The sequence below is a fragment of the Mobula hypostoma genome, chromosome 1 (assembly GCF_963921235.1).
Source record: "Mobula hypostoma chromosome 1, sMobHyp1.1, whole genome shotgun sequence".
NCBI classification, from domain to species: domain Eukaryota; kingdom Metazoa; phylum Chordata; class Chondrichthyes; order Myliobatiformes; family Myliobatidae; genus Mobula; species Mobula hypostoma.
This window is the reverse complement of record NC_086097.1, coordinates 227252704-227275393: the sequence shown is the minus strand read 5'-3', so window position 1 is coordinate 227275393 and position 22690 is coordinate 227252704. Positions and strand designations below refer to the sequence as shown.

At 39.7% G+C, this 22690-nt stretch overlaps 1 protein-coding gene across 1 annotated transcript in view; it reads right to left on the bottom strand.

Annotated features, from left to right (window-relative positions):
• The window catches only part of LOC134349574 (paramyosin), a 674039-nt gene that overhangs the window by 284792 nt on the left and 366557 nt on the right, over positions 1–22690 (bottom strand). Inside the window, exons 12-13 of the mRNA XM_063054149.1 lie at positions 16966–17133; positions 3382–3603 (exon numbers count right to left, since the gene is read on the bottom strand). Of these exons, the coding sequence (XP_062910219.1) occupies positions 3382–3603; positions 16966–17133 (390 nt within the window). The remainder of the gene's footprint in view (positions 1–3381; positions 3604–16965; positions 17134–22690) is intronic.

The following is a 22690-nucleotide window of genomic DNA, read 5'->3' as shown; positions in this document are numbered from 1 at the left end:
TTTGACAAGGTTCCACATGGTAGGCTTATTCAGAAAGTCAGAAGGCATGGGATCCAGGGAAGCTTGGCCAGGTGGATTCAGAATTGGCTTGCCTGCAGAAGGCAGAGAGTCGTGGTGGAGGGAGTACATTCAGATTGAAGGATTGTGACTAGTGATGTCCCACAAGGATCTGTTCTGGGACCTCTACTTTTCGTGATTTTTATTAACGACCTGGATGTTGGGGTAGAAGGGTGGGTTGGCAAGTTTGCAGACGACACAAAGGTTGGTGGTGTTGTCGATAGTGCAGAGGATTGTCAAAGATTGTAGGGAGACATTGCTAGGATGCAGAAGTGGGCTGAGAAGTGGCAGATGGACTTCAACCTGGAGAAGCGTGAAGTGGTACACTTTGGAAGGACAAACTCCAAGGCAGAGAACAAAGTAAATGGCAGGATACTTGGTAGTGTGGAGGAACAGAGGGATCTCGGGGTACATGTCCACAGATCCCTGAAAGTTGCCTCACAGGTGGATAGGGTAGTTAAGAAAGCTTATGGGGTGTTAGCTTTCAGAAGTCGAGGGATAGAGTTTAAGAGTCGCCAATTAATGATGCAGCTCTATAAAACTCTGGTTAGGCCACACTTGGAGTATTGTGTCCAGTTCTGGTCACCTCACTATAGGAAGGATATGGAAGCATTGGAAAGGGTACAGAGGAGACTTACCAGAATGCTGCCTGGTTTAGAGAGTATGCACTATGATCAGAGATTAAGGGAGCTAGGGCTTTACTCTTTGGAGAGAAGGAGGATGAGAGGAGACATGATAGAGGTGTACAAGATAATAAGAGGAATAGATAGCGTGGATAACTAGCGCCTCTTGCCCAGGGCACCACTGCTCAATACAAGAGGTAAGGGGTGGGAAGTTCAAGGGGGATATTAGAGGAAGGTTTTTTACTCAGAGAGTGGTTGGTGCGTGGAATGCACTGCCTGAGTCAGTGGTGGAGGCAGATACACTAGTGAAGTTCAAGAGACTACTAGACAGGTATACGGAGGAATTTAAGGTGGGGGCTTATATGGGAGGCAGGGTTTGAGGGTCGGCACAACACTGTGGGCCAAAGGGCCTGTACTGTGCTGTACTGTTCTATGTTTTATGTTCTAAAATCTATTTTCTTTGGTAGGGATATCAAACACAAAACGGCAGTAAGTTTGAAGTGAGAAGGAGTTTTGAAAGTGAAACACTCTGGTCGGGTCAGCTGCGCAAGTCCGGGGAAGACGATCTCTGGTCCGGCCAAACATGTGAGATTGAGGCGCAAGCCCAACCGAAAACCCCTGTGAGTGGATGCTGCGTGATTCGTTACCCTCTTCCAAATAAGTGCCACGAAATAACGGACTCACACTACAGTTAAAAGATTTAGCTTTATAATTCTTCATTTGACCAAAGGGTTAGTAAAGAGAGAACAAAAAAAAGAAAAGGGTCCATTTTAATGAAAGAGTCTAATGTGCACGAGTTGGAGCTCACAGCTTCCCCTTCGCCGATCCTCCTTCGATCAAAGCCCAGGCTTCGTTGAATCATGGCCCCACTCCAGGTCGAATCTACGACCTCTTCTCTCCAGCAGCTTCTCTCTTCCTCTCCTTAACAAAAGCCCCAAGCCTAAACTTAAAGTCCCTCACCAGAGAAACCTCCCCTTAATCCAGCCATCCTAATTGGATGACACAAAAATCTCCTATCCCCTATCTTCAACGGTAACCCAAACAAGCAGTTCGCAGAGAACAGCACGAAAACCAAAAACAGAACAGCTAACAATTAGAAAAAAATGAACTATGGCATTACAAAAGGAACTTGAAGGGAAAGCTTTTTTTACACAAAGAGTGGCTGATAGTTGGAACATGCTGCCAGAGGAAGTGGTGGAAAGAGGTAGCATGTCTCATTTCCAAGGTATTTAAATAGGCAAGGTATTGAATGATATGCTGCTAATGCAGCAAACAGGATTAGTGTGGATGGGCAAAAAAGATGGCAGGTACTTAGTGAGTCAAAGGGTCCATTTCAGTGATGTATGATTCTATGACTGACTCTTTGAATCTTAGGAATCAACCATCCAAAGTGCTAAGGAGGTTAAATTGATTAGAGTCATAAAGACAGAGATAATTTTTTATGCGAAGGTAACCAAACGACATGGAGTAACAAGAAGGAATATAAAAGTGAATAGAGGATACATAATATGGAAGGAATAAAAGCAGACTCTAATCCAACATATGTTTAATTGATTTTAAATAATTAAAACTGACAATAAACCTACACAGGACAACTGGTGTACTCTAGTCAGTTTATTGACCAGAAAATAATTAACTGTTTTTAAACTTTATGCTCAAAGGAAAACACATCCTGTACATATAATTTAAGTAGCTTTGCAAGTGACATTTATCATTAATTTGTAAAGTCTAAGTGCGACTAATTTCTATTATGCCTCTGGGGCATGATGAGTAATGTGATCTTAAGAAACATCTTAATTGATATCACACTAAGTCCAGCCACATTTTGCATTGATATTCTACAGTAGAAGGTAGAGCAGTAAATAAGTACTTCAGATTCTTTTGCCATCAGTGAGAACAGAATAATTTAACTGCATATACTGTAGTTCTTATAGGAAAAAAATAATTTGTTGTGTCAAATTATTTCCAAGGCAGTGAGGAATTATATCTGGCTAAAAGACACATTGAGATAAGATAAAAGAGATTGATAATGGAATAAAGAAAAAAAAAGTGATTGAATTAGAAGAGATATAACCACAAGGAAAGACCCTTTATCTGAAAGTGTTGAACTCATTGTTGAATCTAAAAAACACTATAAAATACATGGTTGAAACATGACCCTAAACTCAGATTGAGCTTCATTGGAGCAGTGTAGGAGACTGAAAAGACTGAACAGATAAGTAAGTCAAAGTAGGAATTGTAAGGAGAATTATAGTGGTGCATGATCAGAAGTTCAGTCATGATTTTAAACTGAAAAGAGGTTTTTCTCCATTACAGAACAGGCTGTATTGTTAGCAATGAATGCAGTAAAGTATGGTGAAAGAAATGCAAGTATATCACAATTTCATCTCAAGAGTACATTTGGGTTTGCAAAGAATGGGAAAAGAAGGAGGTAAAAGGAGAATGTTGCATCTCCAGCATTTGCATGGTAAGGGAAAGATGTGTAATAGTGATAGGAGAATAAGTTAAATCACAGTATTGTACCACAATCCTTCATAATGCTGACAGAGGGAGCAAGGAGAGATATGTGCTGATAATATTACATTGGGAGTACTGGAAATGGTGGGATTGACTATGCAGCTGATGGATTGAAAGATAAGGATTTGAAACTGAGTAGTCATACAACTTACGACAAGCAGACAAGTCAAATATAACACCATACCTGATGATTTGATTCTTCTTTAAGGTTTTGCACATGATTCTCCAGGTGATGTATCCTGTCAGTGCTTGTCTGATATTTCTGTTTGTATAGATCTGCAGTAGATTCAGAAGTCAATGCCTGATTGTGGCTTTCTGTAACTTGATTTTGTAGAAGCTCAATCTGCTTTCTTAAATGCATATTCTCAGATTTCTCTTTTTTAATGGTGTCTTCATGCTTTCCAACCTATAAAACAATTAACTTACTTTGTTAAAAAGCAGTTGCAATTTTCCTTGGCTTGTGACAGGCTGTTTAACTTTCCAGAAATTGACATATTGATGGGTATACAGGCAGATTCCTGCATTAAAGCAGTTTGTATACATTTTTGCTTCATAAAATTCACAAATCATTACCAAAAAATTTGGGATATAGAATCAATATTTACTCTTATGGAATTTATTGTTCATAAAACTAAATACATAAAGACATATTTTTGATACTTGTGCATGTAATGTGGCTTTGCTTTACAGAAAATCAGGACACACATATTTCTTCTAGAAACACAATCTCTCCTGCAACATGTGGGGTCATCTGTATTCTCCAGAAATCATTTGTGTAAGGAATACTGTCAGATCATTATAAAATGCAAACTGGGAAACTGCAACATAGCTCTGCTTTTTATGGTGCGATAAGTCAGATTTCTTCCCAGTTTTGTTTATGATTTAACATAAAAATGAGAGAGTAGTGGATTCGCCCCAATGCATCATAGTCACATCCCTCACACCATTGGTAACATCTACATAGGTGCTGTCTTAAGAAGGCAACAGTTGTCATCAAGATGCCGACTGTTATGTTACTTCTGTTTAAACGTACCGTGGGTTAACAGTAAAGAATCATATTTTGGAAGAATTAGAGAACTTTTATTTACAGTAATAAACAAACACGTCTTAACCCAGCCACGTGCTGGAACATTCTGTCAATCCCGCTTGCTCAGTGCTCTGTCCGATCATGTACTGGCATATCATTGCACGTGATATCACCACATCTTCCTTTCCTTAAACAGAAAAACAATTAACAACGTTAATCAAAGCAAATAGATAATTCAACAAGTCTCTATCAGTCTCTATGTGGGTTTACGAACATGAGTAGACCTTCTAAGTGGTACACACAGATCTTGTGTTTCCTTGTTATTATTTACATGTTTTGTCTCGTCTGCATCAGTTAACTGAATCTCTGAAGTTGGCTATTTCTTGAGGTCTTTGTGATTCCTTCTTACCACTGCTCCCTCCTCTGTTTGGACCGTGTATGATCTGGGTTGTATTTCTTCAAGTACTGTAGCTTTCTGTGTCCATGTGTTCATTTCGTCTTGTATCCTCACTTCATCTCCCTGATGCAGTTCAGGTAATGGATGAGAACATCTATCAAAGTATATTTTCTGCTTTGCTTTGTGTTCATCTTTCCATCTTTTCACTTCTTCACCTTCCTCTGTTTTCAGAAGGTTCTCATCCATTGGCAGATTAGATCTCAAACGTCGTCCCATCAAGAGCTGAGGCAAAAATCCACATTCAAGTAGAGTACTGCGGTAGGCTAACAAGGCTTTATAAAAATCACTTCCACTATCTTTTGCTTTGTGCATCAGTTTCTTGACAATTCCTACCAATTTCTCAACTAATCCATTATACTGAGGGAAAAATGGACTAGATGTTGTATGAACAAAGCCCCATCCACGAGCAAAATGTTTCATGCATTCACTACTAAATTGTGGACCATTGTCTGTTTAAACTTCATCAGGTACACCATGTCTTGAAAAAACCAATTTCATGTATGTAATTACATTTTCTGCAGTCGTTCTGCCCAGACAACACACTTTAGGATACAATGAGTAGTAATCTGTTATTAGTAGATAGTCTTTGTTGTTAGTTATAAAAAGATCACAATGCCTACCTTCTGATAAGGCCTCTGAGGATTTGGGTGTGGATGCAGTGGCTCCTTAGGGTTGCTAGGTTGGTATTTAAGACATATTTGACAAGAAGACACCAATCCTGCAATCTCTTGATTCATCCTGGGCCAAATCATCACTTCCCATGCCCTTATCTTACATTTTTCAATGCCTAGGTGGCCTTCATGAATCTTATCAAACATTTATCAGCAGGCAGTGAAGACAGCTAATGGCATGCTGGTCTTCATAACAAGGGGAATTGAGTATAAGAGCAAAGAGGTCCTTCTGCAGCTGTACAAGGCCCTGGTGAGACCACACCTGGAGTAGTGTGTGCAGTTTTGGTCTCCAAATTTGAGGAAGGACTTTCTTGCTATTGAGGGAGTGCAGCGTAGGTTCACAAGATTAATTCCCGCAATGGCGGGACTGTCATATGTCGAAAGATTGGAGCGACTGGGCTTGTATACTCTGGAATTTAGAAGGCTGAGAGGGGATCTTATTGAAACATATAAGATGATTAAGGGATTGGACACGCTGCAGGCAGGAAGCATGTTCCCGCTTATGGGTGAGTCCAGAACCAGAGGCCACAGTTTAAGAATTAGGGGTAAGCCATTTAGAACGGAGTTGAGGAAAAACTTTTTCACCCAGAGAGTGGTGGATATATGGACTGCTCTGCCCCAGAAGGCTGTGGAGGCCAAGTCTCTGGATGCCTTCAAAAAAGAGATGGATAGAGTTCTTAAAGATAGCGGAATCAAAGGTTATGGGGATAGGGCAGGAACTGGATACTGATAGTGGATGATCAGCCATGATCACAGTGAATGGTGGTGCTGGCTCGAAGGGCCAAATGGCCGACTCCTGCACCTATTGTCTATTGTCTATTTCTTTACGGAGACTTTTAGGTATAATAATTCTACTACATTTGTACAATATCCCATCCATAACAGACAGTTTTTATCTGTGGTTCCAATAATCTTGTACTACTGAGGTACAGTCAGGCCATCCGTTCAACACCACTTGTATTACCTGAGTGAGATTTTTGTCCTTCTCTGTCTCAAGACGCAGCAGTTCCAACTTTTTGGGAGCAACAGGTACAATTTCTATGACCATATCAATAAATACCTGAACATCAATAGCGTTCTTGTGACTGTCTTTTGTTGTTGGATCCACAGCTCTGGAAAGTGTGACAGCCGTGTACAAGAATTTTCCAGGTGTGTATGACACATTCAACGCATATCTTTGCAATTTGATCATCATTCACTGAATTCGCAAAGGACAGGCTTAAAGATCTGTTAAGCAATGCAATCAACAGCTTATGATCGGTTTCAACATCAATAGATTGCCCTGACACAAACTGATAAAATCTCTCACAAGCAAACATAATGCTGAGCAATTTTTTTTTAATTTGGGCATACCTTGTTTCTGGATCAGATAATGCACCAGATGCAGATGTCACTGGTAGCCATTCCTGATCACGTTTCTGGAGTAATACTGCCCCTAAGCCTGCTTGAGATGCATCACATGAGATTTTGATTGCTCTCTCAGCATCATAAAATTTCAACACAGGTTCTTTTGTGCGTACTTTCTTGAGATTTTGCCATGCCTTCTTCTGTTTATGGTTCCAGCTCCATTCATTTTCTCTTTTCTGTTAGATACCTCAATGGAGCAAGCTATTCCGAGAGACTGAGTATAAATTTTCCCATATAGTTAACCATTCCCATATAGTTAACCATTCCCATAAACCTCTGAACATCCTTTTTACAATGCGGTCTTGGCATATTCTCAGTAGCAGAAACCTTCAATGGATCAGGACGCACACCCTCCTTGCTGATGATATCACCCACAAATGTAAGTTCAGTCACTCCTAGCTAACATTTGTCTTTATTCAATTTCAGGTGAGCCTTGTGTGTTGCCTCAAAGACTTGTATGAGCCTGGTGGCATGCTCTTGTTTAGTCGATCCCCAAATAATAATATCATCCATAGATATATCCATGTCCTCAATGTGGTCATATAACATGTGAATGGTTTTATGGTACACTTCAGGAGCTGATGCAATTCCAAAAGGGAGCCTAAGAAAACAGTATCTGGCAAACGGAGTGTTAAAGGTACACAATTTTGAACTCGGTTCATCTAATTTGAGTTGCCAGAATCCGGAGGATGCATCTAATTTACTAAAATACTTTGCATTAGCAAACTGTGACATAATTTCTTCATAGGCAATTTGAAATGCTCTCTCTTAATGGTCCAATTCAGGTCTCTTGGGTCTAAACAAATCCTCAGTTTTCCATTTTACTTATCAACAATGACAAGCGAATTGACCCATTCAGTTGTTTCATCAATTTTTTTTTCTGACTCCTAGCCTTTCCATTCTGTCTAGCTCTGTTTTCAGCTGATGACGTAATGCAAAAGGTACTTTTCTGCATGGATGTATTACGGGTTGCACTGTGTTGTCAATTTTAATCGAGTGCTCTCCTGGAAGACAACCAAGCCCTTTAAACAAGTCTTCATTTTCATCAAGTCACTGTATTCTGATTCTGTGTCACTGTCCAGGACGAAAATTCTTTTCACCAAATTAAGTCTTTCACAAGCAGGTAAACCCAGAATTGACTGTACATTTTTTGGCACGACCACAAATAAAAGCACAATATTTTTGTGTGATACCTTTGCCACGCATGTTCCTTTAACTGGAATGTCTGCACCTGAATACCCAGTCACTTTTATATTTATCTGATGTAACTTCGGTCTTGGCTTTAAAGCATTAAACTCAGATTCCTGCAAGAACATTTACTTGCGCTCCAGTATTGTTTAAACAGAATATTGTTTTGATTCACTTGCAATGGAATAGTCCAGTCATTCTTACTTTGTTTATTTTCACAAAGCACATCTATATAAAATTCCTCACATTCATCTTCAAGTACAGCATTTACTTGTTTCATTCTATTTTCCTTCTTTCTACTTTTACAACAGCATGAAAAATGATTAATCTTACTGCAGACATTGCAAATTTTGCCATATGCGGGACACTGATTTGGATGATGTTCACACGCAGAGCGATCACATGACTTTTTTCTTTCCAATGCCGTTCTTGTTCTCTGCCGGTTTCGTCGACGTATTATTATACTTCTTGACATATTTGCGGTTTTTTTTACAGCGTATACATTGCAGTTTTCAACAAAAAGCTCTTCAGCCTGCAATGTCACGGTCTCAGAAGCTTTGCAAAGCGCCAAAGCTTTTTCAAAATTTAAATCTTGCTCTCTCGACAGCCTTTCTCTCAGAGCATTATCTCGAATGCCACAAACAAGTCTATCTATAATGAGAGAGTCCATGAGCAATCCAAACTCACATGTTCTACTATGCTTTCTTAACTCAGTAACATACTGATCAATTGTTTCAGCGGCTCTCTGCACACATGTGAAGAATTTATATCGCTCATACATTAAATTACTCTTAGGTATACAAAATACTTCAAATCTGTCCACTATTGAAGTTAAATTGAAATTATCTTCAACTTCAAAGACAAAATTATTATATACCTCTACTGCGTCATTCTTGATTACATGGACCAAAAGCGCAGCTTTGATTTTTTCCAATTTTTCTTCATAATTGATCGCTGATAAGCACAGTTCAAACCGTTGCTTGAATATCGTCCAATTCTCAGCTACATTGCCAGTCAGCTGAAGTTTTGGTGGGGGCTGTAAACCTTCCATTTTACCATTTACAGTTCGAAATTTTTTCTTCTTCTCTTTTTTTTTCAATTATCTTCGATTCTCGATTCTCCTGTATTATTCTTCCAGAACCACTTCTGACACCATGTTATGTTACTTCTGTTTAAACGTACCATGGGTTAACAATAAAGAATCATATTCTGGAAGAATTAGAGAACTTTTATTTACAGTAATAAACAAACACGTCTTAACCCAGCCACGTGCTGGAACATTCTGGCAATCCCACGCATGCTCAGTGCTCTGTCCAATCATGTAGTGGCACATCACGGCACGTGATATCACCACACCTACCATCTGGGCCATGCATTCTTCTTGCAGCTATCATCTAGCAGCAGGTAGAAAAGACTGACATACCAGACCACCAGGCTCAGGTACAGCTTGAACCAATCAGCACAATACTAATCACCACCTCAGTACAGAAACACTATGACCACTTTGATCGCTTTGCACTATAATTCATTTTTATTGTTCTAATTGCCTTCTATCTTGTAACTTGTGCTTTATTTATGACTTTCTTGTCAATGCTGCTTATTTGATATGCTTCCCAGTTCAGGCTTCGCTCTCATCAGAGGCGTCACTGATGTCATCGTTGTTCCCAACGGACTTCCAGGAAGAAGGTATGATGTGCCTGTGTCGCCACTGCAAGTAAGTTTTTCTGATGCAACTGTGCATACATGTACTTGTGAAGATGATAATAAACTCAACTTTGACATGTTTGACATTGCTTAGCAAATTGGATAGCGTGGTGTCATGTTGGGCCTTAGCAATCCAGTTAATGTAAAATGTTAAACTTTGGTCAAACAACATTAAGAACTTCCTGTCTTATTCAAAGAGATTTAGAAAGGTTTCTAGTTTGGTTAGTATTTGATTTGGAGTTCAATTGGAGAAAACTGTGATCCTTAATTGTAACATTGGGGTAATTTTCACTATGCACTATGGAAAGTGCTTTGGAAAGAGTTGATAATATGTTCTCAAATTATACTTTCGCCTTTTATGTATTTGCTGGCATAAATGTGAAATTATTGTTCATTCCTTTAAGACTAAGAGAGAAGCCATAAGGAACCCAGATAGCAAGGAATCTGTTATAAGAATATTTTAAACCAAGTAGGTATAACTTCCAAATTCAGCAGAGGAAGAGGAAACTGACATCAGCATCCTCTCCCAGGCCAAAATCCTTAGCAGTAAGGCTATCAGTACTCTAAAATGGTCAGATTAGGGTGGACACACTATTTGATCTTTCAAATGGAAGGCAGCCAAAGCCAACACTCCATTGTGAGCCCTGTCATGGGACAAGTTTACCAGGCAGACAGAGAAAAACAGATAACTTTCCCACTGATTCACAGGAATCTCTAGCCCACGACCAGTCCAAATACAAAGGGAGCATTCAGGATGGCATTGAGAACTTTGTGCATTGCACAGGAAGCAGACAGAAACACTGTGTAATTGGCAGAAGTAGAACACCACCTCAAAAAAATAACCCTGCCACTTGCCCCATCAACGACCTGCTACCACATTAGTGAAAGAGCCTGCTGTTCCCACACTGGCCTCGTTAACCACTTCTTAATGCACAATCATAGAGTGGATGCAAGCCATCCTCAATTCCCACTTTAGAGGAAGTTTTGCATGCATGGAGCTGTTGTGATAAGTCTGTGTCACCAGAGGAGCTTTGCTTGGATTTGATGGCCAAGATCTACCACAATTGTTCCTACAGATGTTTACTAGTAAGCGACCATGACCCTCAGTATGTTTCTTAGCAATAGTCAGTGCAGACAAAGATGATTTTGGAGTCACAATATACATTGCACTATAACCTGAAAGTGAGAGAGGATATCTATACGCAGAGAGGGAATTTATCTCTTCTGAGATACACAGTAGCAGTCAGCAAATCAGTAGAGATTCACCGACAATAAGAGCATCCATATCAGAATCAGAATCAAGTTTAATATCACCGGCATACATCATGAAATTTATTACCTTAGCAGCAGCAGTACAATGCAATACATGATAATATAGGGGAAAATGAGTAAACCAATTACAGTAAGTGTGTGTGTGTATGTATGTATGTGTGTATATATACACATATACACACACACATGCATATATCTATATGTATACACACATATACATACATGTGTGTGTGTGTGTGTGTGTGTGTGTGTGTGTATGTGTGTGTGTGTGTGGGGCGGGGGGAAGGTTTAATAGAGCTGTTAGGGAGGGTTTAAACTAATTTGGCAGGGGGATGGAAACCGGAATGATAGAGCAGAGGAAGGGGAAAACAGAAATAAATCTAAGATAGTGAGCAGTAAAGATGTCAGGAAAGACAGGCAGGTGATGGAGCAAATTTGGATAGTGTGGTGTCACTATCATTGGGATGAGTTGCAGTGCAATAAAGTTGCAGTGAAATCTAAGCGAACAGTACCAAATACTGGTCTTAAGGTGTTATACTTAAATGCACGCAGCATAAGGAATAAAGTGAATAAAGGAATAAAGGAATAAAGATAATCTTGTTGTACAGCTACAGATTGGCAGGTATGATATTGTGGCCATCACTGAGACATGGCTAAAGGATGCATGTCTCTGGGAGCTGAACGTCCAAGGATACACGGTGTATCGGAAGGATAGGAAGGTAGGCAGAGGGGGAGGTGTGGCTTTATTGGTAAGAAATTATATTAAATTATTAGAAAGAGGTGACATAGGATCGGAAGGTGCAGAATCTTTATGGGTTGAGCTAAGAAATCGCAGGGGTAAAAGGACCCTGAATGCAGTTATATACAGGCCTCCAAACAGCTGCAGTGATGTGGACTACAAATTACAACAGGAAATAGAAAAGGCTTGTCAGAAGGACAGTGTTATGATAATTGTGGGGGATTTTAACATGCGAGTGGATTGGGAAAATCAGGTCAGCACTGGATCTCAAGAGAGAGAATTTGTAGAATGTCTGCGAGATGGCTTTTTAGAACAGCTTGTTGTTGAGCCCACTAAGGGATCGGCTATACTGGATTGGGTATTGTGTAATGAACTGGAGGTGATTAGAGAGATTGAGGTGAAGGAACCCTTAAGAGGCAGTGATCATAACACGATTGAGTTCACTGTGAAATTTGAAAAAGAGATGCCAAAATCTGATGTGTTGGTATTTCAGTGGAGTAAAGGAAATTATAGTGGCACGAGAGAGGAACTGGCCAAAGTTGACTGGAAAGAGACACTGGCGGGAAAGACGGCAGAGCAGCAGTGGCTGCAGCTTACGCGAGAAATGAGGAAGGAGCAAGACAGGTATATTCCAAAAATGAAGAAATTTTCGAATGGAAAAAGGATGCAACCGTGGCTGACAAGAGAAGTCAAAGCCAAAGTTAAGGCAAAGGAGAGGGTGTACAAGGAAGCAAAAATTAGTGGGAAGACAGAGGATTGGGAAGTTTTTAAAAGCTTACAAAAGGAAACTAAGAAGGTCATTAAGAGGGAAAAGATTAACTAAGAAAGGAAGCTAGCAAATAATATCAAAGTGGATACTAAAAGCTTTTTCAAGTATATAAAGAGCAAAAGACAGGTGAGATTAGATATACGACCGATAGAAAATGATGCTGGAGAAATTGTAATGGGAGATAAGGAGATGGCGGAGGAACTGAATGAGTATTTTGCATCAGTCTTCACTGAGGAAGACATCAGCTGTATACCGGACACTCAAGGGTGGCAGGGAAGAGAAGTGTGCGCAGTCACAATTATGACAGAGTAAGTACTCAGGAAGCTGAATAGTCTAAAGGTAGATAAATCTCCCGGACCAGATGGAATGCACCCTCGTGTTCTGAAGGAAGTAGCTGTGGAGATTGCGGGGGCATTAGCGATGATCTTTCAAAAGTCGATAGATTCTGGCATGGTTCCGGAGGACTGGAAGATTGCAAATGTCACTCCGCTATTTAAGAAGGGGGCAAGGAAGCAAAAAGGAAATTATATACCTGTTAGCTTGACACCTGTGGTTGGGAAGTTGTTGGAGTCGATTGTCAAGGATGAGGTTACAGTGTACCTGGAGGCATATGATAAGATAGGCAGAACTCAGCATGGATTCCTTAAAGGAAAATCCTGCCTGAAAAACCTATTATATTTTTTGAGGAAATTACCAGTAGGCTGGACAAGGGAGATGCAGTGGATGCTGTATATTTGGATTTGCAGAAGGCCTTTGACAGGGTGCCACACATGAGGCTACTTAACAAGATAAGAGCCCATGGAATTACGGGAAAGTTACATATGTGGATAGAGCATTGGCTGATTGGCAAGAAACAGAGAGTGGGAATAAAGGGATCCTATTCTGGTTGGCTGCCAGTTACCAGTGGTGTTCCACAAGGGTACGTGTTGGGGCCGCGTCTTTTTACATTGTACATCAACGATTTGGATTATGGAATAGATGACTTTGTGGCTAAGTTTGCTGATGATACGAAGATAGGTGGAGGGGCCGGCAGTGCTGAGGAAACTGACAGTCTGCAGAGAGACTTGGATAGATTGGAAGAATGGGCAAAGAAGTGGCAAATAAAATACAATATTGGAAAGTGTATTGTTATACACTTTGGCAGAAGAAATAAACCGGCAGGCTATTACTTAAATGGGGAGAGAATTCAAAGTTCTGAGATGCAGTGGGACTTGGGAGTCCTTGTACAGGATACCCTTAAGGTTAACCTCCAGGTTGAGTCGGTGGTGAAGAAGGTGAATGCAATGTTGACATTCATTTCTAGAGGAACAGAGTATAGGAGCAGGGATGTGATGTTGAGGCTCTATAAGGCGCTGGTGAGACCTCACTTGGAGTACTGTAGGCAGTTTTGGTCTCCTTATTTAAGAAAGGATGTGCTGACGTTGGAGAGGGTACAGAGAAGATTCACTACAATGATTCTGGGAATGAGAGGGTTAACATATGAGGAACGTTTGTCCGCTCTTGGACTGTATTCCTCGGAGTTTAGAAAAATGAGGGGAGCCCTCATAGAAACATTTCGAATGTTGAAAGGCATGGAAAGAGTGGATGTGGCAAAGTTGTTTCCCATGATGGGGGAGTCTAGTACAAGAGGGCATGAATTAAGGATTGAAGGGCGCCCATTCAGAACAGAGATGCGAAGAATTTTTTTTAGCCAGAGGGTGGTGAATCTATGGAATTTGTTGCCACTGGTGGCAGTGGAGGCCAAGTCATTGGGTGTATTTAAGGCAGAGATTGATAGGTATCTGAGTAGCCAGGGCATCAAAGGTTATGGTGAGAAGACGGGGGAGTGGGACTAAATGGGAGAATGGATCAGCTCATGATAAAATGGTGGAGCAGACTCGATGGGCGGAATGGCCGACTTCTGCTCCTTTGTCTTATGGTCTTATGGTCTAAATTAAAATCAGCGTAAAAATAGAAATAATAAAAGTGAAGTAATAGAACATAGAATAGTACAGCACAGTACAGGCCCTTCGGCCCATAATGTGTGCCGACCCTCAAACCCTGCCTCCCATATAACCCCCCCCACCTTAAATTCCTCCATATACCTGTCTAGTAGTCTCTCAAATTTCACTAAATGTCCTTCGAGGAATCAGATGGCAAAGGGGAATAAACTGAGTGTGAGCCTTTTGGCTTCTGTACCTCCTTTCAGATGGTAACAATGAGAAGAGTGCATGTCCTGGTTAATGGGGGTCCTTAATGATGCACAAGGCCTTTCTGAGACATTGCTCCTTGAAGATGTCTTGGATACGGTGGAGACTAGTACCCAAGATGGAGTTGACTAATTTTACAACTTTCTGTAGCTTCTTTCGATCCTGTGTATCAGCCACCTCTCCTCCCCCATCTTAGACAGTGATGCAGACAGTCAGAATGCTCTCCACTGTACATGTGTAGAGGTCTTCAACTGTCTTAAGGTGACAAACCTAATCTCCTCAAACTCCAAATAAAATATAGCCACTGTCTTGCCTTCTTCATAACTGTTGGGACCAGGTTAGATTCTCAGAAATCTTGACACCCAGGAACTTGAAATTGCTCACTCTCTCCATTTCTGATCCCTCTATGAGAATTGGTTTGTGATCCCTCATTCTACCCTTTCTAAAGTCCACACTCAGCTCTCTGCTCTTACTGATGTTGAGTGCAAAGTTGTGCAGTATGTTTGAATGCACCCATATTGGACTTTTAAGCAAAATCTTACGCAATAGTAAGGGGCCAGCTTGATAATCAGCCATCTCTCATTTATGCTCTGCTATGGCTTCCATCAAATATCCAAAAAACTCAGAATTACCCCCCCACCACTGAGTGCAAGTATTATAGTCATAGTTATACTTTATTGATCCTGGGGGAAATTGGTTTTCGTTACAGTTGCACCATAAGTAATAAACAGTAATAGAACCATAAATAGTTATCCTGTGTACATATGTAAATTATGCCAGTAAATTATGAAGTAAGTCCAGGACCAGCCTATTGGCTCAGGGTATCTGACCCTCCAAGGGAGGAATTGTAAAGTTTGATGGCCACAGGCAGGAATGACTTCATATGACGCTCTGTGTTGCATCTTGGATCTCCATTTAATTATACATCGGTCAAATACAAATGGTGATAGCAATTCATAAAACTGGATCCAGTGGATACATATAGCAAAAGCCAATCAAGTGCTTTCTGGACATTAAATTATAATAACAAGGAGGAAAGCACAATTTTTGTATGCACCTGGCACTGAGCACAGGTTAATTGGTATCACAATCCCAGAGCATGCTTTCCACACCTTTTCAATTCAGTTCCTGCAGATTAACTCCAGAATCAAAAGACATAAATTATATTAAATGATCTCAGCAACTGCAACTTTAAATATGTACCAACTTTTTATTTAAACATTACAGCAATATTAGATGCTCCTTTGTAGAAAATTAATTTAAATGAACCTAATATCAGTTTTGCAGCAATATTTGATGAGGTAGTAATTGCTTATAAAAACAACTACGCATACATGGAAAATTGCCAAGATCCAGTTTCACTGATGTTCTTTTACCTTACAGAAATGGCTTTTCACTTCACGCTTATGAAATTAAACAAATGATGCCAATTATTAAAATTCACCAACTAAACCATCAGTCCGCCTAATTTGCTTAAATATATTTTTCAATGCTTACTTATATACGCAAGAATGAAAATACGCGGAAGAGTATTTTCCACATAGCTTGAGCTTCATATATATTTTTTTTAAATGTAAATGAAGAAAGATTTAATCAAAGGCCTATTTTACAATACTTACTAATTTTGCAGTTTCCTGTTGAAGAAGCTTTTGCTTATTCAAGTGTTCTTTGAGGTTTATTCTAATTGTTTTGTATTCTTGCACTTTGCTACGAGTATTCTGTAATTCCCTGATAGTTAAATCCAAAGAATTTTGCAGCAAAATGCTTTTCTGTAACCATTGTTCTAAGTCATCAGTGTAAGATTGCTTTGAGACATCTAAATCTTTGTGCAACTGAACCATTTTCATTTCTTTGGTTTGGATCTATAATTAACACACATAGATTTTGCCAAATTGATAAATCTATATAGAATTCTACAATTAAAACAACTGAATTGTTGATTCAGTTGGCATCATTTCCAAACTCTATTTAGCATCTTGGTTGGAAAAAGGAAGATCAGTTCCTCCAAATGTTTCCCAGACTTCTGTTGATAGTGTTTGCACTTCGATGTCAATTCAGGCTTGCCCACCATTTTGTTGTGTTCAATAGGCAAACGACTTCAACAGACAAGGTTCCCAGCTGAATGATGTGCATCTAAGGGAGCTTTTGAAGGACTGGCTTTATATGGAACTTAATAGCCACAGGCAGCCGGTAGAATAGTAAAGTATATTAGAAGGTATAGTCAATTATTTCCAGTGATTTTTCATAGAAAGACAAATATTATAAAATATTTTATGAATAACTGGTTAAAACCACCATTACACTCAGGATTTAAATTTGGGAGACTCATTTTCCCCTCTACTAACCTCCTCCATGAGCATTTTCCGTTCATGTTCAAATTCCTGAATTGACTTTCCAGCTTCGTTCAGCCGTTCTTGCTGTACATCACCAATGTTCCTTAGCTTGCAAACTTCATGCTGCAGATTTGTTAATTTTTCAGCAAGTCTGTTGAGCTCAGCTGTTTGAACTCCAATCTGTTTATTAGAAGAAGGAATTTCCATGACTTACATTTTGTCCCTGCCATCTGAAGGCGAGAATGCTTAAATATTCATCATTGTACTTCCTTATAAGTCAAATCAAAGATGAATCCAGAGAACTGTAGTATCGATTTTGAAACTAGTATAGACATAAATAAAAATCCTCCTGATTTTACCAGTGATTTATGCCCAGGAACAGGTGGAATATCCTCACCCCATCCACATTAGGAGCCCCTATTTCTGCTGCATATGGATATGACTGAAGGCTGCATCGATGGAGGCATTTTAACCATGAAAGAGGAGGTCAACAACTAGAATATGAAACTTATGTTACACAAGCCTGAACTTTTATTTACTGTTGTAATGCTTCCGGATACATGTCCTCTTCAGGTTATGAGAGGGTTCCATTCTTGGGAACTGTTTGCAACCTTAAAAATTGACAGCCATGGACCATACAGTAGAAGGTGCATGTGGCCTTGCAGCAGTCAGAAAATCCATCCACTGGTTTCCCAAATGCTGGTTCATGTGTAGCAGTGTATGTAAGTTGGGCATTTGTAAACTGGGGTGGACTGGTACAATGTTTAAAGAGGCTTTGAGGATCCCATAGTTTTCCAGCAGCCTATTGTCCTACAGATATTAAGATGATTGAGGTGTCCCTCTAAGATAGGGCCAGTGGCTCAGAGGAGAGAGAACTGACTCTCCTCTCCAAGGGTGTTACTATTTATGATGGTCGCACTGCCATTCTACAACCCTGTTAGCAAATTTGCTGTCACCAGTCGGGCAACTAGCCAAGAATGTATAGGTTACAGGTAAGCAGTGAGAGATTTTGGAGGATGCTTGAGAAAACTGGAACTCACATACTGAGGGGTTGGCCGAGGCAAGCGCTCTTACAATATTTAAGTACTTAGATAAGGACTTAAAATGCCATGACAAACCAAGTGCTAGAAAATGTGATTAACCACTGGAGAGTTTCCCTCTTGATTTCACTCACTTTATTTTTGGATTCTACTCAGTCAAATGGTACCTTGATTCCAAGGATCATCATTCTTATTTCACCTCTGAAAATTACCTCTTTTGATCTACATTGAATCAGAGGTATAATAGGGTCTGGAGGTGAGTCGTTCTTGCAAACCCCAAATTGAACATCAGTCAGCAAGTTATTGGTCAATTCTTTTTCTTGGGCAGTCCAGTCTACACCTTTTTTTAAATTTTCACTAATTAGACCATAATTGAGTTACACAGTATAGTTCTGGTCACCAAATTTAAGGGTGTGATAGCATTAGTAACAAAGTTGGATAATTTCAGTCACAAGACATTATGATCACAAATAATATTATCCTGAGAGCTGAAAACCAGCTCAACTCCACTGAACCACTGCTGAGGAGGACACCTCAATCTTCCTAGTTGTTCGAAAATGGGCTGCTTTCTCTGGATTGAAAGAGACTAGGTTTAAATAGGGTTATATAAAAATCATAAGAGCTTTGGACACAATGAAATAGGAGGACTGATTTCATTTAACGAGGAAATCAAAAATCTGTTTTCCACTGAAGAATGATAGAGTCAGAGTCTGCTGAAAGTTGGTGCAGACAGAAATTAGATTCAGATTTACTTAGCACATGTATATAGAAACTTACAGTGAAATGTGTCATTTGTGTTAACAACCAACACAACCAAGGATGGGCTGCAAACAGCCCTCAGGTGTCACCACACATTTTGGCACCAACACAGCATGTCCGTAATGTTAGATCAATTTAAGAAGTTTCTTAATAAGTATACGATGTGCCACAATTAAATAAGGGAATACCCAAATATCCTTTACCGACTGGCATGAACATATGTGGTGGTCTTTCTCTATCCCTCAAGTCTCTGTGATCATTCTTAAGTACCTTGGAGATGGATACAAGGGAGCTCCTTAACCTGCTAACAATAAAAGTCCGTCTAGAATGCTGTACTTGATCAGGACATACTATCTATTCCTAAATGGGTAGCATTGGAACTACAATCTGTTCAGGGTTATACACTTGGCTCTATTTTAGGCTCCTCTCTCCCTTTTGATTCGAAACGCCTTAAGCAGGTCTCTAACCCGATAGTTAAATATGCTTTGCGCATTTGGTTTCAATTCAGAAAATTTTTTGATCTTAATCAATTCGGGTTAGCGATTCCTATTTTAGGTAACATATTTTTTCCTCCCTCTTTTACGGATCGCGCTTTTCAAACTTGGAAGACTAAGGGTATTTTACGGTTTTTGGATTTATTTTTAGATGGTTCCCTTATGTCTTTTGAATAATTATCTAATAAATATAACTTATCAAGAATACATTTTTTTAGATATTTACAAGTTAGAAATTTCCTAAGTACTATACTTTCTTCCTTTCCAATGCTTCCTCCTACATATATTTTAGATTCGATAATTAACCTCAATCCATGTCAGAAAGGTGCATCGGCTATGATTTATAATATTATTATGAAACTTAGGAAAGCTCCATTTGATAAGATTAGGGTAGATTGGGAACAGGAATTGGGGCTTACCATTTCTGTGGATGATTGGGGGCAGATTTTACAATTAGTTAATACTTCCTCTATTTGTGCTAAACATTCCCTAATTCAATTTAAAGTGGTTCATAGAGCACATATGTCCAAAGATAAATTAGCGCGTTTTTACTCGCATATTAATCCTTTTTGTGATAGATGTTCGGGGCAGATAGCCTCTTTAACTCATATGTTTTGGTCTTGCCCTACTTTGGAAACTTTTTGGAGAGATATTTTTAATATTATTTCTAAGGTATTAAATATAGATATCTCTCCTCACCCTATTACTGCTATCTTTGGACTACCTAAAATTTCTAGTAATCTTTCCCCTTCAGCCCGTAGAATGATTGCATTTCTTACTTTAATGGCGAAAAGATGTATTTTACAACATTGGAAAGAGCTTAATGCTCCAACTACCTTTTTTTGGTTCTCTCAGACGATTTTATGTTTGAATCTGGAGAAAATTAGAAGTAACCTTTATGATTCTTCATTTAAATTTGAACAGATTTGGGGACCTTTTATTCGATATTTTCATTTAATGTAATATACACCCTTCTTGTTTTTTTTTCACTGTTTTTAATGGAGGTCGGGATTGAGGACGTGATTTTAAGTTTAACTCTGTTTGGTTTCAAGTTAGCCCATTGCTTTGCTTTGCTTTTAGTTAGTTGCACGGTGGGTTTTTTTTGGGGGTTTTTTTTTTCTTTTTTTTCCATTGATATATATAAAATTTAGTATACTATTATGTTATCTTGGTTTCTTATGTTTAAATTACATTGTTTGTAGTATTTTTTTTGGTATTGATACCTTCTGGAATTTTATTATATTTTAACATTGTATTAATGTTTATATGGCTTACCTTTTTGTATACTTATTCAATAAAAAGATTTAAAAAGAAAGATAGAATGCTGTAAAGAGGGTGTCTGCAGAATCTTGACACAGTGGCTTACAGATATAATTTCAATTCAGGATATGTTTATGACCTGCAGGCCATCTTGCTGATGGTTCTTGCAATTGCTGCTTTCATTAGACCATAAGACATAAGACAAAGGAGCAGAGTCGGCCATTTGGCCCATCGAGTCTGCTCCACCATTTTATCATGAGCTGATCCATTCTCCCATTTAGTCCCACTCCCTCGTCTTCTCACCATAACCTTTGATGCCCTGGCTATTCAGATACCTATCAATCTCTGCCTTAAATACACCCAATGACTTGGCCTCCACTGCCGCCCGTGGCAACAAACTCCAAAGATTTACCACTCTCTGGCTAAAAAAATTTCTTCGCATCTCCATTCCAAATAGGCGCCCTTCAATCCTGAAGTCATGCCCTCTCGTACTAGCCTCCTCCATCATGGGAAACAACTTTGCCACATCCACTCTGTCCATGCCTTTCAACATTCGAAATGTTTCTATGAGGTCTCCCCTCATTTTTCTAAACTCCAAGGAATACAGTCCAAGAGCGGACAAACGTTCCTCATATGTTAACTCTCTCATTCCCAGAATCATTCTAGTGATTCTTCTCTGTACCCTCTCCAATGTCAGCACATCCTTTCTTAAATAAGGAGACCAAAACTGCCCACAGTACTCCAAGTGAGGTCTTACCAGTGCCTTATAGAGCCTCAACATCACATCCCTGCTCCTATACTCTATTCCTCTAGAAATGAATGCCAACATTGTATTCGCCTTCTTCACCACCGACTCAACCTGGAGGTTAACCTTAAGGATATCCTGTACGAGGACTCCTAAGTCCCGCTGCATCTCAGAACTTCGAATTCTCTCCTCATTTAAATAACAGTCTGCCCGTTTATTTCTTCTGCCCGTGTATAACCATACACTTTCTAACATTGTATTTCATTTGCCACTTCTTTGCTCATTCTTCTAATCTATCCAAGTCTCTCTGCAGACTCTCTGTTTCTTCAGCACTACTGACCCCTCCAACTACCTTTGTACCATCAGCAAACTTAGCAACAAAGCCATCTATTGCATATTGTTCCATGTATTAGAGATCGTTGGTTTTCCAAGGAAGCTTAAAAAAGTTGCTATTGTGCATTTTGTAGATGACATACACGATCATTGAAATTCATTGTTAAGAAGGATGCCATTTCACCCATCATATCTGGACTGTCAAAGGAAAGCTAGTTTTTTTTATTTATTCATTCACAAATTGCAGATTAGTTGTTAATGGCAGCATTCATTGTCCTCAATTGCCTTGAACAAAAGAGACCGTTTAAATTCAACCAAATTTATCCACAGCCACAGTAGCACACCTGGTAGAGATGCCACCTCATTGCTCCAGTTTCCTCCCACAAAGGTGTACAGGATAATGGGTTATTTGTTCACCACAAATTCCCCCAAGCATATGGATGACTAGTAGAATCCAAGGGGTCATATGAGAAAGGTAAGGAAAATGAAATGAGTCACAGTAGGATTACTGTGAAAGTGTCCCGATGTGACCTTGTATATATTGGCGAGACCCGACGCAGACTGGGAGACCGCTTTGCTGAACATTTACGCTCTGTCCGCCAGAGAAAGCAGGATCTCCCAGTGGCCACACATTTTAATTCCACATCCCATTCCCATTCTGACATGTCTATCCACGGCCTCCTCTACTGTAAAGATGAAGCCACACTCAGGTTGGAGGAACAACACCTTATATTCCGTCTGGGTAGCCTCCAAATTGATGGCATGAACATCGACTTCTCTAACTTCCGCTAAGGCCCCACCTCCCCCTCGTACCCCATCTGTTACTTATTTTTATGCACACATTCTTTCTCTCACTCTCCTTTTTCTCCCTCTGTCCCTCTGAATATACCTCTTGCCCATCCTCTGGGTCCCCCCCCCTTTGTCTTTCTTCCCGGACCTCTCGTATGATCCTCTCGTATCCCCTTTTGCCAATCACCTGTCCAGCTCTTGGCTCCATCCCTCCCCCTCCTGTCTTCTCCTATCATTTTGGATCTCCCCTTCCCCCTCCAACTTTCAAATCCCTTACTCACTCTTCCTTCAGTTAGTCCTGACGAAGGGTCTCGGCC